The 21,381-nt window shown below is 33.1% G+C and overlaps 1 protein-coding gene across 2 annotated transcripts in view; it reads right to left on the bottom strand.

Annotated features, from left to right (window-relative positions):
* Positions 1-2,917: 2,917 nt before the first annotated feature.
* Positions 2,918-21,381, bottom strand: part of LOC149779342 (uncharacterized) — a 144,620-nt gene continuing 126,156 nt past the window's right edge. For both annotated transcript variants that reach the window (XM_089939961.1, XM_089939962.1), the window contains exon 10: positions 2,918-20,380. In XM_089939961.1, the coding sequence (XP_089796087.1) occupies positions 20,256-20,380 (125 nt within the window). In that variant the 3' untranslated portion in view covers positions 2,918-20,255. The remainder of the gene's footprint in view (positions 20,381-21,381) is intronic.

Below are 21,381 nucleotides of genomic sequence, written 5' to 3'. Positions count from 1 at the left end.
ATCCTGACACCAGGACAACCAGTCTTAACACTAACCTCTTAAAGCTGAGCGCCACGCGAGGCAGATGTTAGTACCATTTTTGCGAACCCGCGACCTCCCGCATCCGAAACGGACGCTCTAACCACTAGACCACCGGAGCGGTCTAACATCGAGACAAATTTTCATGAATACAACATACCAACAGCTGAAGATGTGTTAGTAAGACGCAGTTTCTACGCTGTCTACAATTAAGTGTCATAAGTATGAGAAAATGAGGTCACCGTAGCCTACATTTCCCCAGGATGATTCAAAATGATATACTGAACACACTGCTATATTTCACGTCGATACAGTGTGGGATTTTTTTTTCGAAAACTTTTATACTGGAGTTAATCGTGAATAACAAATTCATTAGTATAAGAAAAGTACGAAAATCCCAACCAAATTCAATGAACACAATATATCAAAAGAGATTTGCCAGTAAGACAAAACTCTGAAAATCGGATTAGCCCATTAATATCATTAATTAATGCAATTTGAGTAAAGTAGGTTACTGTCACCAGTATCCCTCTGAGGTGGTTCAGACTGATGCTAAAACAAGAAAAGAAAATCCTGACAAAGTTGCATGAACATACAATGCAAACAGGCTTACGATTTGCCTGGAACACAGAACTTTGATAAGTGGGTTAACTCGTAATCACTCACTCGTTTGTGCAACAAGAGGTTAGTGGCCTCCATTTCCCATTGATCGTGAAGAATGGTGTGAGGACCAATTTAAATAAGTTCCGTGTAGAAGTAACTAATGCATTTAGTTAGTAAAACTTGCAGTAATATAAGATTCCTATAACAAGCAGGCGACGTCCGGGGGAGAGTTTACAGCAAAAGCTGCCCAAGTCAGGGTGCGGTGGAGCTGGGTTAACAGCGAATGCTGTCTTGTACTTTGAACAGGAGGTTAAACTCTCTTCCAGTGGTCATCTTGGAGATGCCAAAAAAACGTTTCTCGCATGGTTGACAAGGAAGCCAAACAGTTGCTAGGAAAGCCACGAAAAAACATGACTTTGGTATAAGGTATGTGAATAATTTCCTTCAAATGTCGACAAATTCCAGATTGACAGGAGGGTTGGGAAAGTTTTGATTATCTTGTATGAAAAACACTGATAACGAATTTAATTAACAATAATAAAAAAAATACCGAAAAAGCAAACTTTTAACGTCAGATAGTGACAGCATCCCAAGCAGGTTTGTGGTTGTTCACACCTGGTCATCTGCCTAAAAGCCAAATGCAAGAAATCTGGGTCAGTAGAATACTTTCAAAAATAAATGTCTTCAACATGACCGCACGCGACATAAAAGTTTTAAATGTTTTCTATTATTTTAATCCATTTTTGACGGCAAGCAAGCACAATATATCCAGCATTGAAAGGCTTGTATCAAGATGATTCTTATCAACATTTATCAAATTCTATTGTGCAGCTTATTTGAGGAAAAGCGGTTTATATTTTATTTCTGTTGACAATGGCAGCCATTTATGAAAGCCAATCCGTAGCATCTGTACAGATTTGCAACCCCTTTATGCCAAAATGCTATAAAATTGGGTAATATTTTGAAAATGAATTTTCTAAAGGTTTTTATAATATCAGTAACGTTTGCCATTTTTGTGGAAAGATCGGCATCATTTATACATATTTTTTTTAAAGCCATTCTTGCAAGATTGATTACTATAACATTTAGCTGAATTCTGTTGAGCAATTTTTTTTAAAAGACAAGTTATTGAAAGGTTTTTCTATTTTTCGGCAAAATCGGCATTATCTGACAGCGGATAGCTATAATTTGAATAAATCTGAAAGATCTTTATGTCAACATGCTTTCTTTCAAATTTGTTAAATTCTGAACAGTAGTATTTGAGTTGTTGTTCAATGTGATTTTGTTTTCTTAACGGCGGTCATACTAGATGATGGATCGGCATCAACTGAACAAAAATAAACTACCTCAATGCCAGCAGACCATGTGCTATATATATATATATATATATATATATATATATATATATATATATATATATATATATATATATCTGAGATGAATGAAACTGCAATTATGAATAGATGATGCACATCAGACTAAAGACCACTCCATAATATCAATGAACCGTACAGCCACGTGATCTAAATGTACACGACGGAATTATGTCTAAAAGTAAAGATACGTCATTGCCTAATCTGCTTAGCTTTACGATGTTCCATTTAGAGGAAAATAGGTTCCTCCTTTGCTCCCAGAGCAAACCGTTCATTAAATTTTGTTGAAAGACGATGATGCTGAACAAAAATTTAGTTCTGTTTTCTCCCAACTCTTGGAGAAACTTTTGACCGCAAAAGTTATTAAATAGTTCTTCTTGTACACCCACAAAGTGTGGTGAAGGTATGTGGTTTGCAATTAATTTACAGAAACTACTTTGTTCTGGTCTTCATCTTTGACATTTTGGTCTCAAAATCTATTGAAATATCAAATTGTCCATCTTTATGTATGTCACAAGATGGTGTAAGTGTGCTATGGTTTTCAAGACAGGGGTTCTCTTTCAAAAGACTGCTCTGCTACAAAACTTTGGAAAATGGGAACCAAAAAGGTGAAAATACACGTACACCATCTGAAGGCGTAGCATATGACCAGAGGAGTAATGTATGAATCAGTTCCATTTTTCATTATTTAAAAAAAATTGCCATCAATGAATTTAAAAATCTAACGTGAAGATTTGACTGAAAGTATGAATCAAAATATAGGTCTTGTATTCGGAATTCGTCTGGACAGGGTCTTATTCAGTCTTTAAGGACAATTTTAAGATCTCATACTAAATAAGAACTTTCCAAAGAATTTTTCTGAGAATAACTATACATATTAAGATACAATACAGTCATTAGCAAAGAGTAAAAAAACACACAGAAAGCTTTCAAATGATGTGATATTTTTTAAAATGTGGAATTCTTACACAAATGATTGCACATAGCAGGCTGACATCTATACGGATAGCTGTAGTTTAAAAAATACATACACATACATTTAAAATGTATCAACATCAACAAAAGAAATAAATACCATATTCATTTTATACCAGCCAAGTTTCAACAGTAAACAATAATGGACTCAGGCCTGACATTTAACTGAAATGAATGAACAGGTCAGGATTTCACCAACAGAACTCAAGTCAATACTTATACTGTCGTTTACAATCAAGCAATCTCATTGGCTGAAATGCAAGATTAACTTAAAATTAACAAACCAAACAGCACAAGTCTGGACTTGACTTCACAACTTGTATTGGTGAAATAAAAATCTGGTCTGGAGATCCTAAAACTTTGAGCTTGAGTCTGAGATGGAGTTTTCTTGATCAACCAATCACAATTAATGTTCTGAAGTAAAATTATCTGTGATTGGTTATATAGCATCTCAAGCCCAAACTCTGGTCCAAAGTATTTATGATTTCCACACTTGTTGTAATATAAGCTGAAACCCTCTTTATGGCACACTTTGATTACAGTATGGAAACTTGATAAATCTCTCGATTTTGTAGTAAACAATATAGCAAACATTTGTTTTATATGTGTCATATTATCACTGACTAAGGAGTAGTTATACAGATTTTGCACACTGCAGCTAAAATTGATTTTAGAAGCTGTCTGTATCCTAGTGATTTTGTATGGATGCATACATTGCATGTAATATGCACATGTAAACTCAGATCCATGTTTAAATACAATTTTTGTTAAGTCCAAAACCTGTTTCAAACAGTATACATTTTTAAGATAAAAGTTTAAAATCTCTTGCCCCAAGTAAACTGCATGGATTTTAATATGTCAGTATTACTCTACTGAAATGAGGAAGATTCTAAAGCATCTCTTTTTCAATGCGTTTGCGCGAGTTGCAGAGAGATCAGTCATTATGCTACATAATAGCAAAATTTACTCAACACAGTTCATTAAAGAAAATTTTGTAAGAATGATTCGAATAAAGCAGAGCACACCACGAAAGACCTCATTTAAAGATCATGTTATATACACAGCACAGCATGGGTGACTTTACTTAAAGATAATTTTGTATACACTTTTCTGATGCAGTATTACACACAATGGGCAACTTCCATTAAAGATGATATGGCATACATGCTTTTAATAAAGTATAAGCACACTATTGGTGACCTGATTTAAAGATAATTTTGTAAACATATTTCAAATAAAGTATAGCAGACCATGGGTGTCTTCATTTAAAGATGATTTTGTATTAATGTTTCGAATAAAGTATAGTACACTACAGGTGACTTCATTTTAATATCATATTGTAAACAAATTTCTAATCCAGTATAGCACACCATGGGTGACCTCTTTGAAACATAATGTCATATACACTTTTCTGATACAGTACAGCACACCATAGGTCACTTCATTTAAAGATTATATTGTAAACATGTTTCTAATACAGTATAGCACACAATGGGTGACTTCATTTGAAACCTTAGCTTTTACTAAAATAACTTCATTTGCAATTTAACAAGTCATGAGATCTCAAATGTATCCCACGATCAGCTGAGTACAAGTCTAAATTTTACACTCGAGTCTGGACTAACTTTTTTTGCAAGATGGATCTTGAAACATTTGCTGTGGAGTTTTTGACATAAAAACTTACCATGAGAAATTTCAGTGTTGTATTACAACTAAGCATTATGAATACTACAATATCTTTCTACACACACCGACTCAGTGTTGTAAACAACAACTGAGATTCCACTCCACAGTTTTGTAACTTGTACATGGTTTGATTTTAAAAGAAAAAGAACTTCTTAGGTTTTCTTCATTCGTTATCCTGGAAATCTAAAACAGACCTTTTCAATGATAATTGTTGTTAAAATAATTTGTAATACCATGTATTTAGGCATATGATTGTTGGATTTAATGCTACTTACAGCTTGGCATTACTTTGAATGGGAATCTCTTTAAATACTAGCTCTGCTGGTCATTTTCACTTGCAGACTTCTGAGATCAATTGGAGAAACAAAACCTGAAAATGCATTTTTGTAGTTTTTTTGTGTGTATGCTTTTATAATTTATTAATTACACTTACAGAAGAGAGTTTTGTCTACTCAGGCAAATTTCATTTTCCTAATTTGAATAACTCCTCAAGCATGTGATGTTCGAACCAATTCAAGCATTTCTCAAGAACATGGGAGCTACTGTCTGCTTGTGGTAGTGCATTATTTCCGTAATACCACATGTAAAGAAATGTTTAGGCACAGTACATTAGAGAAGCAAACAGGTATGCAAATATTCTCTCCAATGTTCTTGTTATAATTACATACAAACAATTTCACCCTATACTTGTTCCACTTTCTGAACTACTTAATAAATTGTAGAGCCCAACCTATGAGAGAGCAAAGTTTAGAGACAAAATGTCCAATATGAAAGCTTACAGCTACTGTTATTACTTATGACTAACCCATGGACAATGGTCAAAAATACATCAGGTCTTTCTGCATGTAACAAGAAACCTATATTTTTTTATTATAAAGGTAACCATCTCCTGATTTTCCCTTGAAGATCAGTTAACTTCAGTGTTACCTTTTTTGACACAGTCTAGTTTTTTATATCTGGTGAAACCAGTGTCATAAAAGCATTTTAAAGTAATATTTCTTTCTGCGGTTTTCTGAGCTTTCTTTTACAAATTACAAATTTCAATGGATGAAAACTTTCACATGACAAATAAAAAGACTTAGTGTACTGAATATTTTCAGCTACTAGAAACAACATCATACACCACATGTTAATACTACACACAGACTGATTTAATTTTTTTTAAAAATGGATACTGTAATTCAAAAATGAGTGACACTGCCAAAGGCAGTACTTCATATAAAAATGTAAAGATGTCTTTAAAATACATAGAGTTCTTGAAATTATACCAGTAAAAGATATGTGTAGTCAGAATAAAAAAGAGGTATTTTGTAATGACAGAAATAGAAAACTTGTAAACAGAAGATTCTTGCACCTATGGAAGGAACCAATCCAGGCAAAGAAAAAACAATGGATTTGTCAGTTGAAAGTTAAATATCAAATGTATAATCAGATCAAAGGTAACATAGGACAAACAATAATGAATACATCAACATCGTATGAAGAAATACATGGTCAAACTGTCTTACAAATAAGCAATAAAATATCATATAAAAATATGTATACTTCCTATAAAACATTCACAATGTAATTAAGAAGTCTTCAATTCTATACAGCAACTGAACTAAAATATGAAAATATGTAAAACTTAGGAAAACAACATAAAATAAATGCTGACCTTTGAAAAAACAAATACCCCATGTACTGACATGGATCATTGGTATATTTAAAACTTCTTATATTTAAACCCAACTTGAAAGTCCACTTTTGGGAGACCACCTATCTTGAGACCAGTTTCTTAATGTACAGATTCAACTGCTATAAGTGTTTTTACCTTTGCTGAGAGACCACTTATCTCTAAAGACTATTTTTGTTAGAAGAATGGGCAGTGCCTCAAGACTGGTTTTATCGCATTAAGAAAACACTTGACATATAGGATGAAGGTGGTACCCTGGCAATAAAAAATTAAAAAGAAAAGCTGTGAAGAAAGAATATTATCATTGTGATGGGATGTATTAATGCCAAAAGTGTTTGATTAGATATGGTGAGAACACTGGCTCAATGTTGTAAAAATTCTTAAACTGGAGTGAAAACTTCTTATTTGTTTTCTCAATAACTGGTAGTTTCCAATGGTTACAGCTTCATTACATTAAGAAGAATGTTTACTTGAAAAAAACTAAAAGAAATGAAATGCAGAAGATAGAGATTTTAAAATTAAAAAATAAATTGAACATTTCAGCACTAAAAAATATATGCTTTCAACAAAAGTTTTAGACAATAAAAAAAGCATCACGTTTAAAATTCAATATAAACATCCAAATCCATCTCTCATTTTGTACTTGCATTAAACAAAATATGGGTGATGATATATATATATATATATATATATATGAAATACAGTATTTGAAACTTGAAACGTGTTCATGAAACATGAATACCCTTCCACATTTGGATAGGAATAACAATCTGTTCTGTTTGAACAAGTTAAAATTATTGGATGCAACTGGTTAATGAACTCATCTTCTAAATTTGTTGAAGCTGGTACTCCCAAAGAAAAATGCAGTTAAACACTGCTACTATTTAGTAATTACAGTTGATGGTCTACAATCATAAATAAAGGATTTAATACAGATTTGTATTATGTATACATGAAAGGGGAATTTACTCAATTGTAATATGCCCCTTTATATAATTCCAACTCTTTATGTAAACTTTATGTAAAATTTAAATTTATGCAAAATTAATGTTTGGAATAGATAAGATTTACAGAGATAAAAACAGCCTTGATAGTATGTCCAAGTCAGCCAAGAAATGCATATTGTGACCAAATTTTGATCATTCAGAACTTCTTTTAATAGTCACAATCACTTGTGAAACAGAGACATATTTTAATATGATGTAAAAAATCTTTGCATGTGCAATATATTAAAAGAACTTTCAAGTTCTCAACTGAAATGTTCACCAAAAATAGGAAAGAATAATGGCTTTTATATGTAGTCTTCAAAATGAATATTTAAAGGTTTTATATAAATGCAAAATGACCATTACATTTTTTTCTGGTTAATGATTCAACTGAGAACCAAAAAGATATTTGAATATTTTGCAGACATGACACTATGAATCTCATTTTGGAATATTTCATTAGTTCCTGATCCATGTACCCATTAACAAAATCTCAGAATGTTTTAAATAAGGCCAAAATATGTTTTTTGCTGACTATGGTAAATTTTTAAGCTTTTCATGCCCAGTACATAGAAACATCCATTCCAAACGTTATTTTCATAAAATGATGGCAAAATTATATACTTGTACACAGGCTGAAATAAATTTCTTATAATATGCATAGCTGCCAACCTTCCAGGCTCACAATTAGTGAAAATAGGGATAAAAAGTCGTGAATTTGGACAAGAATTCGTGAAAAATACCATGACAATAACTCCATCCACTCCGACCGTCAATACTACACTATATCAAGTCAATACTACACTATAAAACTAAAACACTACATATATGCAGAAATATTTATTTATCAAGACATGATACTGTGGCAGACTTGAACTTCCTCAACTGCTTGATCGCAAATTTGTTTTCTAAACAGTTCAGACTTCTTGCCGGCTGGTTGATCTTGGTGACTAAAATTACTGACAAATTTTCTGCAGCTAATGAGACCCTAAAGTCTTATTTTTTCCTCACAAGAGAAAATACACTTTCGCTTGCACTGTTGCTGTGAGGAATGCACAGGAGCTGCAGCACTTTTGGTCCTTCCACATGAAAATTTGGAATCGATTTTTGAGTCCGGCAACATTTATCATAACAAATGTTTAGCATGGTCTCCAGCTGATAAAGGTAGATTGTGTTCGACAAGAAAACTCACAAATAATATTTCAGTGTTGGTAGCCTGCATTTCTTCCGCCAATTGTTTAAAATATTCCGGAGCTGAAATCTGCGAATTCTTAATTTTCCCAACTTCTACGTGTTTTTTGCAACCGACGTGCTTCCTCTCATCGTCTCTGTGATGGCGCACTGAGTGCAAAAAAGCATGATGAATATCAATGTTTAATGGCAGAATGCACGGCCAATTTTTGATATATTCCAAATTAAACTTCACTTTTTGAGTCATAAAGTTCTTTTTTCTTAGTGGTGAAGACGTTTTCAAAATCGTAGATTCGATGCTGAACCGTAACTCAAATCATTGTTGGTGACGCATGCGCGGAGCAAAATTCCGGTTAGGCCCCAGTTTCTCTCAAATGCATTTGTAAAACTACTCTTATACATACAGATTAAAATAGGCTAAAATGCTTGCTACCGGGCCAACTGTACTAATTGGCTGTAGATCTACTAATATCGCGACAAGCAGTACCGGACCGTCTAGGCAACTGCGAATATCACGACTAGCGCTTAACGGGAAATGGGTTATTTTATTAAAGATTTAAAATAATTGAGGATTGGAGAATTCGTGAATTTTTGGCTTGCGGCGTGAATCCGTGAATCGCTGAAAAAGTCGTGAAATTCACACCAAATTCGTGAGGGTTGGCAGCTATGAATATGCCCCTTTATAAAAAGAACTTGAATACAACACTGTGTCATGCTGTGAGAAAATACTTCTGCCTAACTAATGAAAACAAGTTTGATTTTTTTTAAACATTTCACAACAAAACCCCAAGTTTATTTTGCTAACTATTATGTCACAGTGTATACGAAATAATGATGATGTCATGTTATGGCACTATTAATTTGGAATGTTACATGATAAATGTTTCTTGATTAGTAGAGATGGCTGCATTGAGAAGTGACCTGCTCAATACAATTGCCTGGCAGCACCTTGAACAGAAGAACATCTGTTGTAGAACCCCAAATATTGGCGACGGGCATTTAGGGACCATAACTCTTCCAAACAATGATTTGGAATGCTGATCCAACTCATTCAATGTAGACGTACATGATAACTGGCTGAAATGCAATAGTCCTTTGTAAGGTTATGCCGTGGGATGGGCAAATCTCGGACCCTATGTTTTCTAAATGGCAGCATTTGAAACTGAACTCATACGTGGTCTTATAAATATAAATCTACAAATCTACAAGCCAGATATGGTTGAAAAGGCAAACAAGCTTAGTAAGCTTATGCTGTTGAAACTGAAGTGAGGAGGATGGACAATCAGGGGCTGCAACTCACACAAATGATGTTGTGGAATGCTGGAAATAAAAATAAAAAAAGTATCCAAGGTGTCATGGATCTTAAGTCACATGCTATTTGGCTGAAATCAGCAACATTTGGTGAAGTGCTCTTGTGGAATATTAAGGTGGCACTCTACATTTTCGTATTTTGTATAGGGTTAGAATTTCCCTGGCTTTCCTCACAGGTTTTACTGGCTATTTAAAAAAGAAATTGTATATCTTAGGTATAGTTCAAAGAATCTTTAATTCCTGTTATTTTGGAGGATGACTGATTGGTGTAATATGGGTTATTGAGTATACAGCTTGGCCTTACTCCAGATGTGCACCTTTCAAAAAACTGCAAGCTCCACTTGGTCATTTTCACTTCCTGAAATTCAGAGGTGAACTGTATAAAAAAGAGCTGAAAACTTTTTTTTTATACATTTTATATCTTTGGTAATTCATTCATTGCACTTTCAGAAGCTATTGTCGTGTCTGGCAAAATTCATTTTCCCTATTTTAATAACTGCTATGGATAGTGCACTTTAGACTAATTCAGGCTGATTTTTTGAGCACAAGGGAGCAGTCATTTTAGTTAGCAGTGTGCTTAGATCATATACAATTTCCAAAAGCACAATATCCAAAGGCATGTGAGCCAAATTACATTAAAGTAGCATAGAGGTATGCCAACAATCTCTCCATTGTGCATATTACAAATGCAAACAACTTCATCTTACATACGTCACTCTCTCAAAAGTACATAATAACTGGTGAGCGCCCCCTAAGCAAAGAAGAGCAATCAGGGACCATAACTCTTCTAAATGAGATTAAAACTCGTTAAAAGTGCATGCAGGTATGTAAGACACTTTTCATACCAAATTCATCCGAATATGCTGAATGGTTCTTGTGCTATGCCAATTTTAACCAATATTCCATGTGAGAATCTTAAGTTACCTGATCTAAAATGGAGCTGACAAGACAAACCCCCGACATAAAAGAAGCACTGAGGTCTTGAAACAATGTACACACCAAGATTTGTTGAATAGTTTCTGAACTATTTTGAAGGATCTGGGAGATTAAATACTGATGGGGAAAGGACAATAACACTGCTGAAATTAGAGTTGGAATTAGAATGGCTGTTGTGAACAGGTGACTGCTAAATAAGGGTGACCGTTATGACAGGTTTTGACTGTATATGCAAGGGTTAGAAAGCTATGCTTGTTACAAATAATATCAAAATATGAAGTTAATTGTCAAGGACAATAACATGATTCAAAATAGAGTTTAGACCAAGAAAAGGCACAGACAGGTCTATGCATCATGGTACATAGCAAACTGCATCACGATATGTTGAATGGTTCTTGAGCTATGCAGACTACAATGATCTGTGGTAGCAGAGGTGTAATACTGGCCTTGTTCAAATTGGGAATGTGAGGGGTGAAATGAAATTAATCACATGTCAAGGTGCAATTCAGCAGTGAATTAAAAAAAAAAAGAAGATAAAACACAACATGAGTCTCCATGAAGGCTTAGTTATAACTTCAACATACTCTGTTTTGTTTCTCTTGCCATCTTGTTTACTTTATTTTCATTCTTCTTCTTGACCTAAATATGCCATCTTTGTGCTGTGTTCTATTCATTTCATTAAGAACCTGACACAAGTGTTGCAACTATGTAAAATCAAATGCAGCCAAAAAAAGGGAAATAACTCCATCAAAATAGGACTCCAAAAGACAAAATATTTTAAAGGCACAACTACAAGTAATAGGCAATGCACCTACCAAATAGCTATGTTCACTGGTTGCAAAGCAATGTTGGTTACAAGCAACATGATAGATGATGATATGAAGTTAATTGTTAAGGGCCACAACTCTATTCAAAATGGAGTTGATGAGATAAAACCCACAAAAGTCACATCAAGGATCTGTGAGGCAATCTACATACCAAACTGCATCAAACGAGTTATATTGGTTTAAAGAGATCCACTACAGTGGAGATGTAATACTGATCGGAAAAAGGCAATAACTCCATCAAAATGGGACCAGAAAAAAGGTATATAAATGGTACATTTACATGTAATGGGCAATCCACCTATGAAATGGCAACCAATTAAGCTTCAGGGTTGAGAGCTATGCTGACAGATATGTCAACCCTAAAAAAAGTTTGTCAGTCAATATTCTTATGTGCATAATATCAATTTCTGTATTGTATAATGAAATATTATGCACTGCAATGTTCGACTTAGATTGAAAAGTTTAGAGTTGTGGTATGGTCTGATACAGCAAACTCAATATTTTGTCCAACTAAAACATTTATAATGTATTCTTCACCTCTTGATGAAACTGCAGTTCCAGAAGAAGTTGAGATCAATGGCTTTTTGCTATGCTGTTCAACTCTATGTAATCTTTATTTTTAAACTTCACTTGCATGGAGTCTGCAATCATCTCTCCTGTATAAGCAATAATCAAATGGCATGTATGTCCAATAAAAGTATTCATCACATTCCCTTTTCTCCAAGCATGGCCAAAGATCGTAATAGTCTTTTTTATTTCTTTGTTGATTGTTTGTTTGGATGACTGTACCCTTCACATTCCAAGAGTTTTGTTTGCTGGATGACATTTCAATACTACAAAATGCTTGACCAAGCAGGTAGTCTTACATGAACATGGGTAGATTAAAGCATTAGTAACACCTCATGTCAGGACAACCTGATTCCCAAACTAACTCCACCAAATCTAAAACCCAGACCAAGACAAAACCCAAACAAGCTAATATATGAATTTGACTGAGATGATCCTATTTTCATATTTGTTGTTATTGTTCTGTAATTCTATAAGTTATAAGTCATTTCACTAAGTCTTGTTGTAAAATCGTTAGGGTTGGTAAGTCAATGCTGACAGAAAGCAGCATGAAGGGACGGATGGAAAAGGCAATTACAGTATTGCTCCTGTGTGACAATGCATGGTTCTGTCTAGATACAAATCGTGAAATTTACCTATGAAAAGGGATTTCATGTCTGAAGCTTAGTGACATCCTCTGAATGTTTGTCCCCTAGAAAAGAAGCAATATACTAAAAGCTGGTTATTGGATAGGACATCTTTGGATGGAAAACACCATATGCAAGGCTAGATTAAAGCCTATGAATGAAACAAATGGGATGAAAGTCGAGAAACCAAGTCATCAGTATTTTTCAGTGAGAAATGTCTTACTTTTTAAAAGCTAGCCCAAAATACTAAGGTAGTTTAGGAAACAACATGAAAGGAGACAATAATAAAAATAAATGTACTGCACAAACAAAAATATATCTCTTTCACTCATTACATCTTCCCTTTGGGGTGTGCATGTGTATGAATAAATGTGAGAGACAGATATATAAAGAAAGAGAGAGAGAGAGAGACACAGAGAGAGAGAGAGAGAGAGAGAGAGAGAGAGAGAGAGATTCAGATATAAAATGGTTAATAAATAATAAAATGTTTGCACATCACCATCTTACAAAAACACAAATGTGGAATATAAAAAAATTAATCAACACAAGTCCATGTAATACACAAATGCATGTACATGTAATACAAAGATGAAATAGTAAAAAAATACAAAGTTTTCAGAAATACAGCTCCTGGCTGGTCAAGGATAAAACTATGTAGAATAACTAGTTAATGTACAGCTAATAAATAAAGACATAAGGATATGTTTTTAGTGAACTAAAATGACAAGGAATCTACAAGTATGATATGCTAGCTATTGAATTCTTTAGTCTCAATCCTATATTAAGTATAAAAAAATTTATTTTCATGTTGAACTGACAATGTTAACAGATATATTGCACTTTACATAGTACATATGCACTATGCTGCATTTGAACTGCAACAAACTGATTTTGGTATTAAGAAAAGGTTTAAATGATAAATGAACAATCATTAAACTTTACAAAAAATTCTTTGTTGTAAACTAATATTTTTATGTCCTTTTAAAGGCATGCATGTACAATTTTCCAGATAATAATGTTTTTATACGGTTACTTATGTTATCATATTTCTGTTGGGTTTTTTTTCTTCTGGCTGTCACTTACCAACAAAATCAAGACCAAAACCTCAATTAGTGTTTGTAAAACATACAAGCCCCAACTGCAGGCCAAAAGTCTAAGTAAAATAAGTTCAAATATTTATAGATTAGATAACTGGCTATAATGGCATACAAAAACTTACAAGCATGCCTATAAAATCTCATCTGCATACCTTAAGTGGTTTTTGCCTAATCATGCCAACAAAGTTTTTGTCACATCCAAAAATGTTTAAAAGAATTAGAAAAGTAACGCCATAGACTGAAAATCTAATCAGGTCAACTACATATGAATGCAGAAAAGCACACTAAATTTAATTTTTCTATCTAAAGTGGTGTATGCTGGCAAGGTTGGCAGGACCAAATAAAAATGCCCAAACTGTAAGCAATTCAGGTGTAAGAAAATCAAATGCTTTGATGTAAGATGTGAAATGGTCTGTGACTAATGACTGGTGGTATTACTGTCTCTGATACCCGAGTATACATTTCATTCTATATGAAGATTATTCTATACATCTCTTCCATTCACTCCAAGGGCAAGAAGAGAGAAAATTCTGTTTCAGTTGAGATTTTTCACCAACATATAAAAGATATCCACATTGCTTCCATTCCTGATTTCAATAATGTAAAAATGTGAATGCATGGAAATGTAAACATTATGCATTATATTAGCAATTCTGAAGCAAATTATACACTGCATATTAACATAACGAACAGTCTTTACATCTGTTCTGTGTTCTCTTTGCTACCAGAAAAATTCAATGTACTGAGAGGATTTTAGTGATAGTAATTTATATAAGATGTAATGGAAGTGATTAACTCCAGGGATATTGCTGTCCATGGCCCTTTCTTTATTCATAAACATATTTCTCTAAATAATCATAAAATAGTCTTTCTGCATTTCCTTTTCTTCATGTCACTGGAGAATTTATATTGACAGTGAACATTTTTTGAGAATTTATTGTTTTTTTTCTTCTAAAAACCATTTTTACTATTGTTTTAAGTATTGCCAACAAAGGAATAATATCCTAAATTTCAAGCCTCTCCTTGAGATGAAACTGAAGAAAAAAAAGCCAATGGATCTATAACTTTACTAATATTAGTAAAACTATAAATTTTGTTACTATTATTAGTAATAACAACTATACAAATATCAAAGGGAATTAACTCTTTATTTAAAAGACTAATTACCCGTTCATAATCAGGACTTGTATTAATCAACACTAATTTAGTTGTGGAAAATGGGAATTATAAGCTGTATGTTTGCTTTTATCCTAGTGTTTTTAAATTCAAAAAAATAAATAACTATATAATTAAAAGACAAGTTAAAATGCAAAAAACATGCAATAAGACTTTCAATCAAATCAATAAGTTAGGACATCATGTAAACATGATCAAATATCATTATTGTGCAAAGATGGCATACAACAACCGAACAGCACTTACTTATAGTTTTTGTGACAATGAAAATTACTGGTAATTCAAAAATTAAAAGAACTAAGTCTGAGCTGTTGATTTTGTATTTTTAAATCTTGTGGATTTGTACAATTTCAAATGTTCACAATTTCAAATATAAAACTGAACCATTGTGTATTCTAAAATATAAATGTAAAAAGTACAAAAAGCGTATATATTGACAGTGTAGAATGATACATTCTAAAAATTAACTATTTGATCATCGCAGTTTTTCTTATATTACATTTAAAACTGTGGCAATAAAAATGAAGAATATGAAAGTAGTAATCATGAATAAGCACAAAAAGCTAGCTAAATTAACAGTCAGTAAACATTCACAGATTCTAAAACTTAAAAAATCAAATTAAAAAGTGAGTAAATATTCTTTCAATTAGAACTGTATGTACATGTGTTAGCAATTTTGATCTCTGTGAACAGAAAATTCAAGCTTTTTAATACCTGTACCTGAGAAGTTTTTAAAATATTATACAACATCTTTGAGAATGAGTAAGAATGGATTTCTTGTTGCACGCAAGATACAAAATGGTACAATGGTGTATCATTTATATCAAATAACTTCATGCTGAATCATAAACACATGCTCCCAATATCATAAAGAATTTTAGCAAATGTTTTCTTGTATATCTTAAATAATAAGCCTGTCTCAATTTTAATAAATTTATTAGAATGACTTTGGTCCAATCATGGGTGAAATATATTCCTGTATAATGACAACTAATGGAACACAATATCTAAACATCTGGCAAGAAATTTTACACTGATAAACTTTTTATTTGCATGTGTGAAAGAAATCTTTAAAAACCTGAGTACCATAGCTTTTAAAGTTTAAACACTCAACAATGTCTGAATAGCAATTCATTAATTTGTGCATGTTAAAAGGTTGGTCTGGATTTTTCTGGTTTTTGGTTTACAGCATTGCAATATTTTCATGGTATAAATTATATTGTATATTGCAGTGGTGGCCATAGCATAGCTCATGACAGCCTGTGGCACAGCTCTTATAACATACCTAAATTAATTGGACTTTTTAATATTTATTTTATTTATATCAAAATTTGCTGAATAACACTGACGAGTGTTCAAAAAAGATTATTTTATATTACCATTACGCTGCACAAAAACAAATTCTTCTTTCCACTTTGTCTTAAATCATCTATTCTTGTCTTCATAGTTACATTTTCTAGATGTTTGCAAAATTATATGGATGGCTTTTTCCAATATTGCCTCCAGAATTGTGGCTCCCAAAGGTCATCTAGTTGGCCACCTCTGTTATGTTGTGCTGAGGCAAGCAAAGTACCTCCCTCCCAGGTACACCATGGTAACAAATCTAAGCTGATCCAATGGTGGGAGCTGAACCCACACCTTCTGGTCACAAGTCCAATGCCTTAACCACTATCCCTCCCCAAGAAAAATATAAACACCAAAAGACCCTGATATGTCACTACACAGTGTACTGTCAGAACAGGGTCTATAATGTTTGCTTCACATCATACATAAAACCAACAACACGGTGTGTGACTGCAGGTTGGGGTATTCTCTAGTCACATCTTGGCACAAACAAAAAACAGTATTTTAAGTATGTTTTACTATAATACAGAGCCAATATATAACTTGGCAGAATGTTTACTGACAATAACAAAATATTGCACAATAGAAGTGGCAAAAGTAGACTAGATTCTTCCTCCTCTTGAACACCTTAAAATTCTTTTCTTTCTTCTATCTCTCTCTCATAAACTATAGCTAACCTACAGTGGAAACCATCCCTTGTGACCCTAATGCTCTTTTACCCTTAATACCTTACAGTCCGTTGCCCATAGGGGTTCATCCCTGACCTATAAATACTCAAATCTGTCTCCCCATCATTTTATTATTTATGATCAAATATTTATTATGTTTATTATTTTAGAACAAAATTATCCACCAAAAATGAGGTACTGAAAAGGAAATTAATCACTGGTAATAAGATAACATCCCAATGGTAAAGCCAGCCTCTCTTGCCAACCCACTCATCTGGAGCATCAGTAAAGTAAGATCTGGGTTTCAGCATTAATTCTTTCCACCTTCTGAACGTTTCTTCATTGATATGCTTTCTGTATGTCCTGGCAGTTTTCTACCACAATGCTTACGGTGAATTAACTTTCTTCATGAGTTCCCAAAATTGTGTCAATTTTTTGGTTGCTTTAAACCATGAATTTAGGGACCTAACAAACAATGATCCTTGAATTTAGGGACCTAACAAACAATAATCCTTGAATTTAGGAACCTAACAAACAATGATCTTTCTCTGGAACCAATAGGGGCAAAAGTTCATTTATTTCTTATTCCAAGTTTATGTAATTCTGAACTGATTTTAAAAAAAAAATGTATGTAATGCTAACTCTTTAAGAGCAACAAAAAGATGCGCAAAATTAACAGAAATAAGATGGCAAAGATGCACTGATAAACGGAAATAAAATCAAGTTGTGAAGATTAAAGACAATTACCATCAAACAGTTTTTCCAACAGTGCTTAAAAATTTCAGTGACATTTTTAGTAAATAATTCAATATTACAATTTTATCCACATTTTAACGTGCAGAGCAGAAATCCTTGTAATTCTGAGTTTTGAATATGACTAGGCACAATGTAACTTACCCCTTTTACCATCAGAAGAAATCTTTAAGGTCAAATATGGAAGATTTTTCTTAAATTTAATTGTTTAATCCTTCACACTTGAAACACCAAATTTAATGTTCTTATAAAATAATACTACATAGTTCATGAACTGTTTCATTTAAAAGTGTTACCCTCATCATAATTAGAACAGGCATTACCTAACCTTGATAATGTGTATGGAACTGACATATCAGGAGAACATCAACTTGCTCAAGTGGGGATTGCAGCGCAAGTTATTTGTAAAATGCTATGGAATGAACAGTAATCTAGTGGAAATTTATTTCTTCAAAGTCGATTGGTAAGGCAAATGTAGTAACAAAAAAAATCAAAAACAGAAGTGTACTTTCAATTTTAGTTCCTGTATCATACGAAAGGAGACTGCTTTATTTTTTATTGTTCTCTCTCCCTCTTTCTCCAGTTACCCTGAAATCGTCTCAAAGTGAAGTTGCCAAATTCTACGTCTAAATCCTTTCTGAAAGCTTTGAAAGATTAGTTATGATTTAATTGCTTTAAATATGCATAGGATTAAATTTAGAATGAGCATTCCTTGCACTGCACAAAAAGATACTTCCTGGTAGATACAATTTTTAATTGCTTCATCAATATTTTATAAGTCTTTCATCCACATAAAATTTTCAGTAAACAAAAAAACTACCTCTTTTAGTTTTTATCAAAAGCTGTGACACAAAAGGTCACATTTTCATTTATAATGACCATGCCATAAATACATTTCTACAATAATGGTTGCTTGTCTCATGTTTGAATTATGTTGCACGTAACACCAAACTGAGTATATCTTTTCCAGAAATACTATCAAAAAATGGAATTCAATTTGTGAGATTCACCAGGACTGGACGTTGATAAACTCGTTTCAAATTAATTAAATCTTTTCATCAAAATTGTGGTCCATATGTAACTAAGCACAATCATTTTAATATATTTTTTGTTGTTGGGGGGAAATAAAACTGAAAGTCACAAATCTAGAGGTTTAGATGCAAATGCCGTGAAAAACAAAACTGTAAATTACAAGTCCAACACTTTTAAAAATAGGTATATTAAGGACCTATTACAACATGCTGCAATGATGATGTGTGCAGTTGAGAACACTTAGTTTTCAAACCATGTAATCTAAAGAAATATTTTCCTTAGTCTATTTTTATTTCTTGGATTGTTTACTTTAGCTGTGGACAATCTTCGACTCCAATTCTGCGCAAGTATTTGTTGCTGGCTTGTATCTTGAATGATGACAATCTTCAGAACCCTTTCACATGATCTTGCGATCCTTTCTATACGAGTCTTTCTTTGAACAGGATCAAAGCCAGCAATCCCAAATCTTCTGGCTACCTAATGATAAAGTTTCGATAAAAATGATTGCCTCATTAAACCAAGAAATCCATATAACACTAATAATACAAGGATGTATGTTGGTATGACTATCAATAACAGCTTGAAAGGCCAAGGTCTGAAACTGGTCAATCACTAGTTAGGGGCAATTAGAAAAAAATACATAGAACATAGTTAACTAACTAGATCTTGCAGGTGTAAAAAGACAATACATAATGGCCAATCCAGTGGTATATTGAATATCATTATAATTAGCCTCCCTCTATGACCATTAAACAATTAGTGGGGTCAAACAATCGGTGTGTTAGATGGTCTGTTTAAAGATCAATCAAACCACGATAAGGAGTCACATGACCTGGGTGTGTACCGAATTTTCCCTCTTGGATTATCAGTCTGATACGTTTATGAAATCTGTAATTTGACTGGTGGATTAACAAGTCAACAGAACACAAATTTTTCGAGAGTCCACTACACAAAACAAGTTACTTCACAACAGTTCATTATTCTAAATTGTATGCATAATAAAGTTGTGGTGATTAGCTGTGCATGTCAATTTGTGAAAGCCTTCCATTAAAATTAGATCGGGTTTAATCAGATTGTTCTTCTAGGTTCCTGTCTCATCATATGCAGAAGATGGGAACCTTTATTATGCAGTAAACAGTACTAAGAAGTATCCTGTTCTGCCCTAAGGGAAGCCTTTATAACACTAGTCTGACTGTGTTTAACACTGACCATATATGAATCTACTAGAGGCCTGCCCTAGTATAATGTCCTACACTTTACCCTACATGAACTGCCATGCACCTTGCACTACTCAAAACAGTAACCCTTCTTGAACTGCCTTACACCTTGCATTACTCACAACAAATATGGCTGCTGCCAAAAAGAGAAATATAGCTTCCAGCACTGTGATGGAATGATACGATGAAGTCAATCAAGGCGTCTCTTGTTTTAACTTCTTTATTGTATTTTTGAGTGCTTGTCTCTTGTTGCAAAACCAAACCCGTATCACTTCTCGATCATAATTCAGCTTGTCTGCAAGTTCTGTCATTTCAGCACCTAGTAATTGAACATAGAAGATAAATAAGCAACTGTCAACTTGTGGGAGTTGTTTTCATACTATTCTGTCTTTGTGAGACATATTTTTTCAAAATGATCTTGTAACTGATGATAGCTTTACATAATATCCATTGTTAAAAAAATACTGAATTCACCAACTTGACAAGAAAGGGACCTGCATTTAATGTGGGGATGTCTTTGTTCAATGACTGAAAATCAATTAATCCATTCAATCCATTAAAGGTTTTGAAACTTTGTTTAAAAATTAATAATGAAATAATTGTTAGAATGATAATCATTTGACCCCAAGAACAGAGTAGGAAAAGTAGTTGTTGTTCACAGTTCATTGCCAGTTAAAACCAAGTTAAGCCTAGCTGCATTTTTAGAAAGGAATATTAACTGCATTACAAAATTATTAATGCTAAAACAAAACTGAGAAGATCCAATCATAGAACATAGGCCAATTGGTTATAAAGATGTCATAATCATTACACTAATATCTACTACCCAAGACAGGTTTTGAATCTGGTTGCTTCAGGCAGTTCAGGTCCAATTAAAAACCAATTAAATCTGATATAATAATTCTCCATGTTCAAATAAAATATGAAAGAGTTCGAGACAGATATGGAGATCTAAGCTGACTAATTTGTATGCATGTGAAAAATGAATGGGTTTCTTGGGTTGGGAGAAAAATTACATGATTCCTAATGTGAAGAAACACCAATATTATCTGGTTTTAATGGCATCAAACAAAGTTTTGGACCAATATCTTTCAAGATTCAATATTATTCAAATGGTTTGGCATGTACAGCTTTATGCATGTAATGATGGCATTAGAGCTTTAAATTTACCAAGCATGAAATAGTCACAGATTCTCAATATATTTGTATCATTTTAACCTTAAGGATACTGAATAAACTCCCAGGAAGCATAGTTAAGTAGCTGCAAAACTGATGTGTAAGTCTCTAAATCAAATGGATGCAAGATTGGGTCAAGCTGGT

Source organism: Sinohyriopsis cumingii, chromosome 17, assembly GCF_028554795.1.
Source record: "Sinohyriopsis cumingii isolate HCF-2022 chromosome 17, ASM2855479v2, whole genome shotgun sequence".
In the NCBI taxonomy this organism is placed as follows: Eukaryota; Metazoa; Mollusca; class Bivalvia; order Unionida; family Unionidae; genus Sinohyriopsis; species Sinohyriopsis cumingii.
Note: the sequence above shows the minus strand (reverse complement) of the source record. Positions and strands in the feature narration are given on the sequence as shown.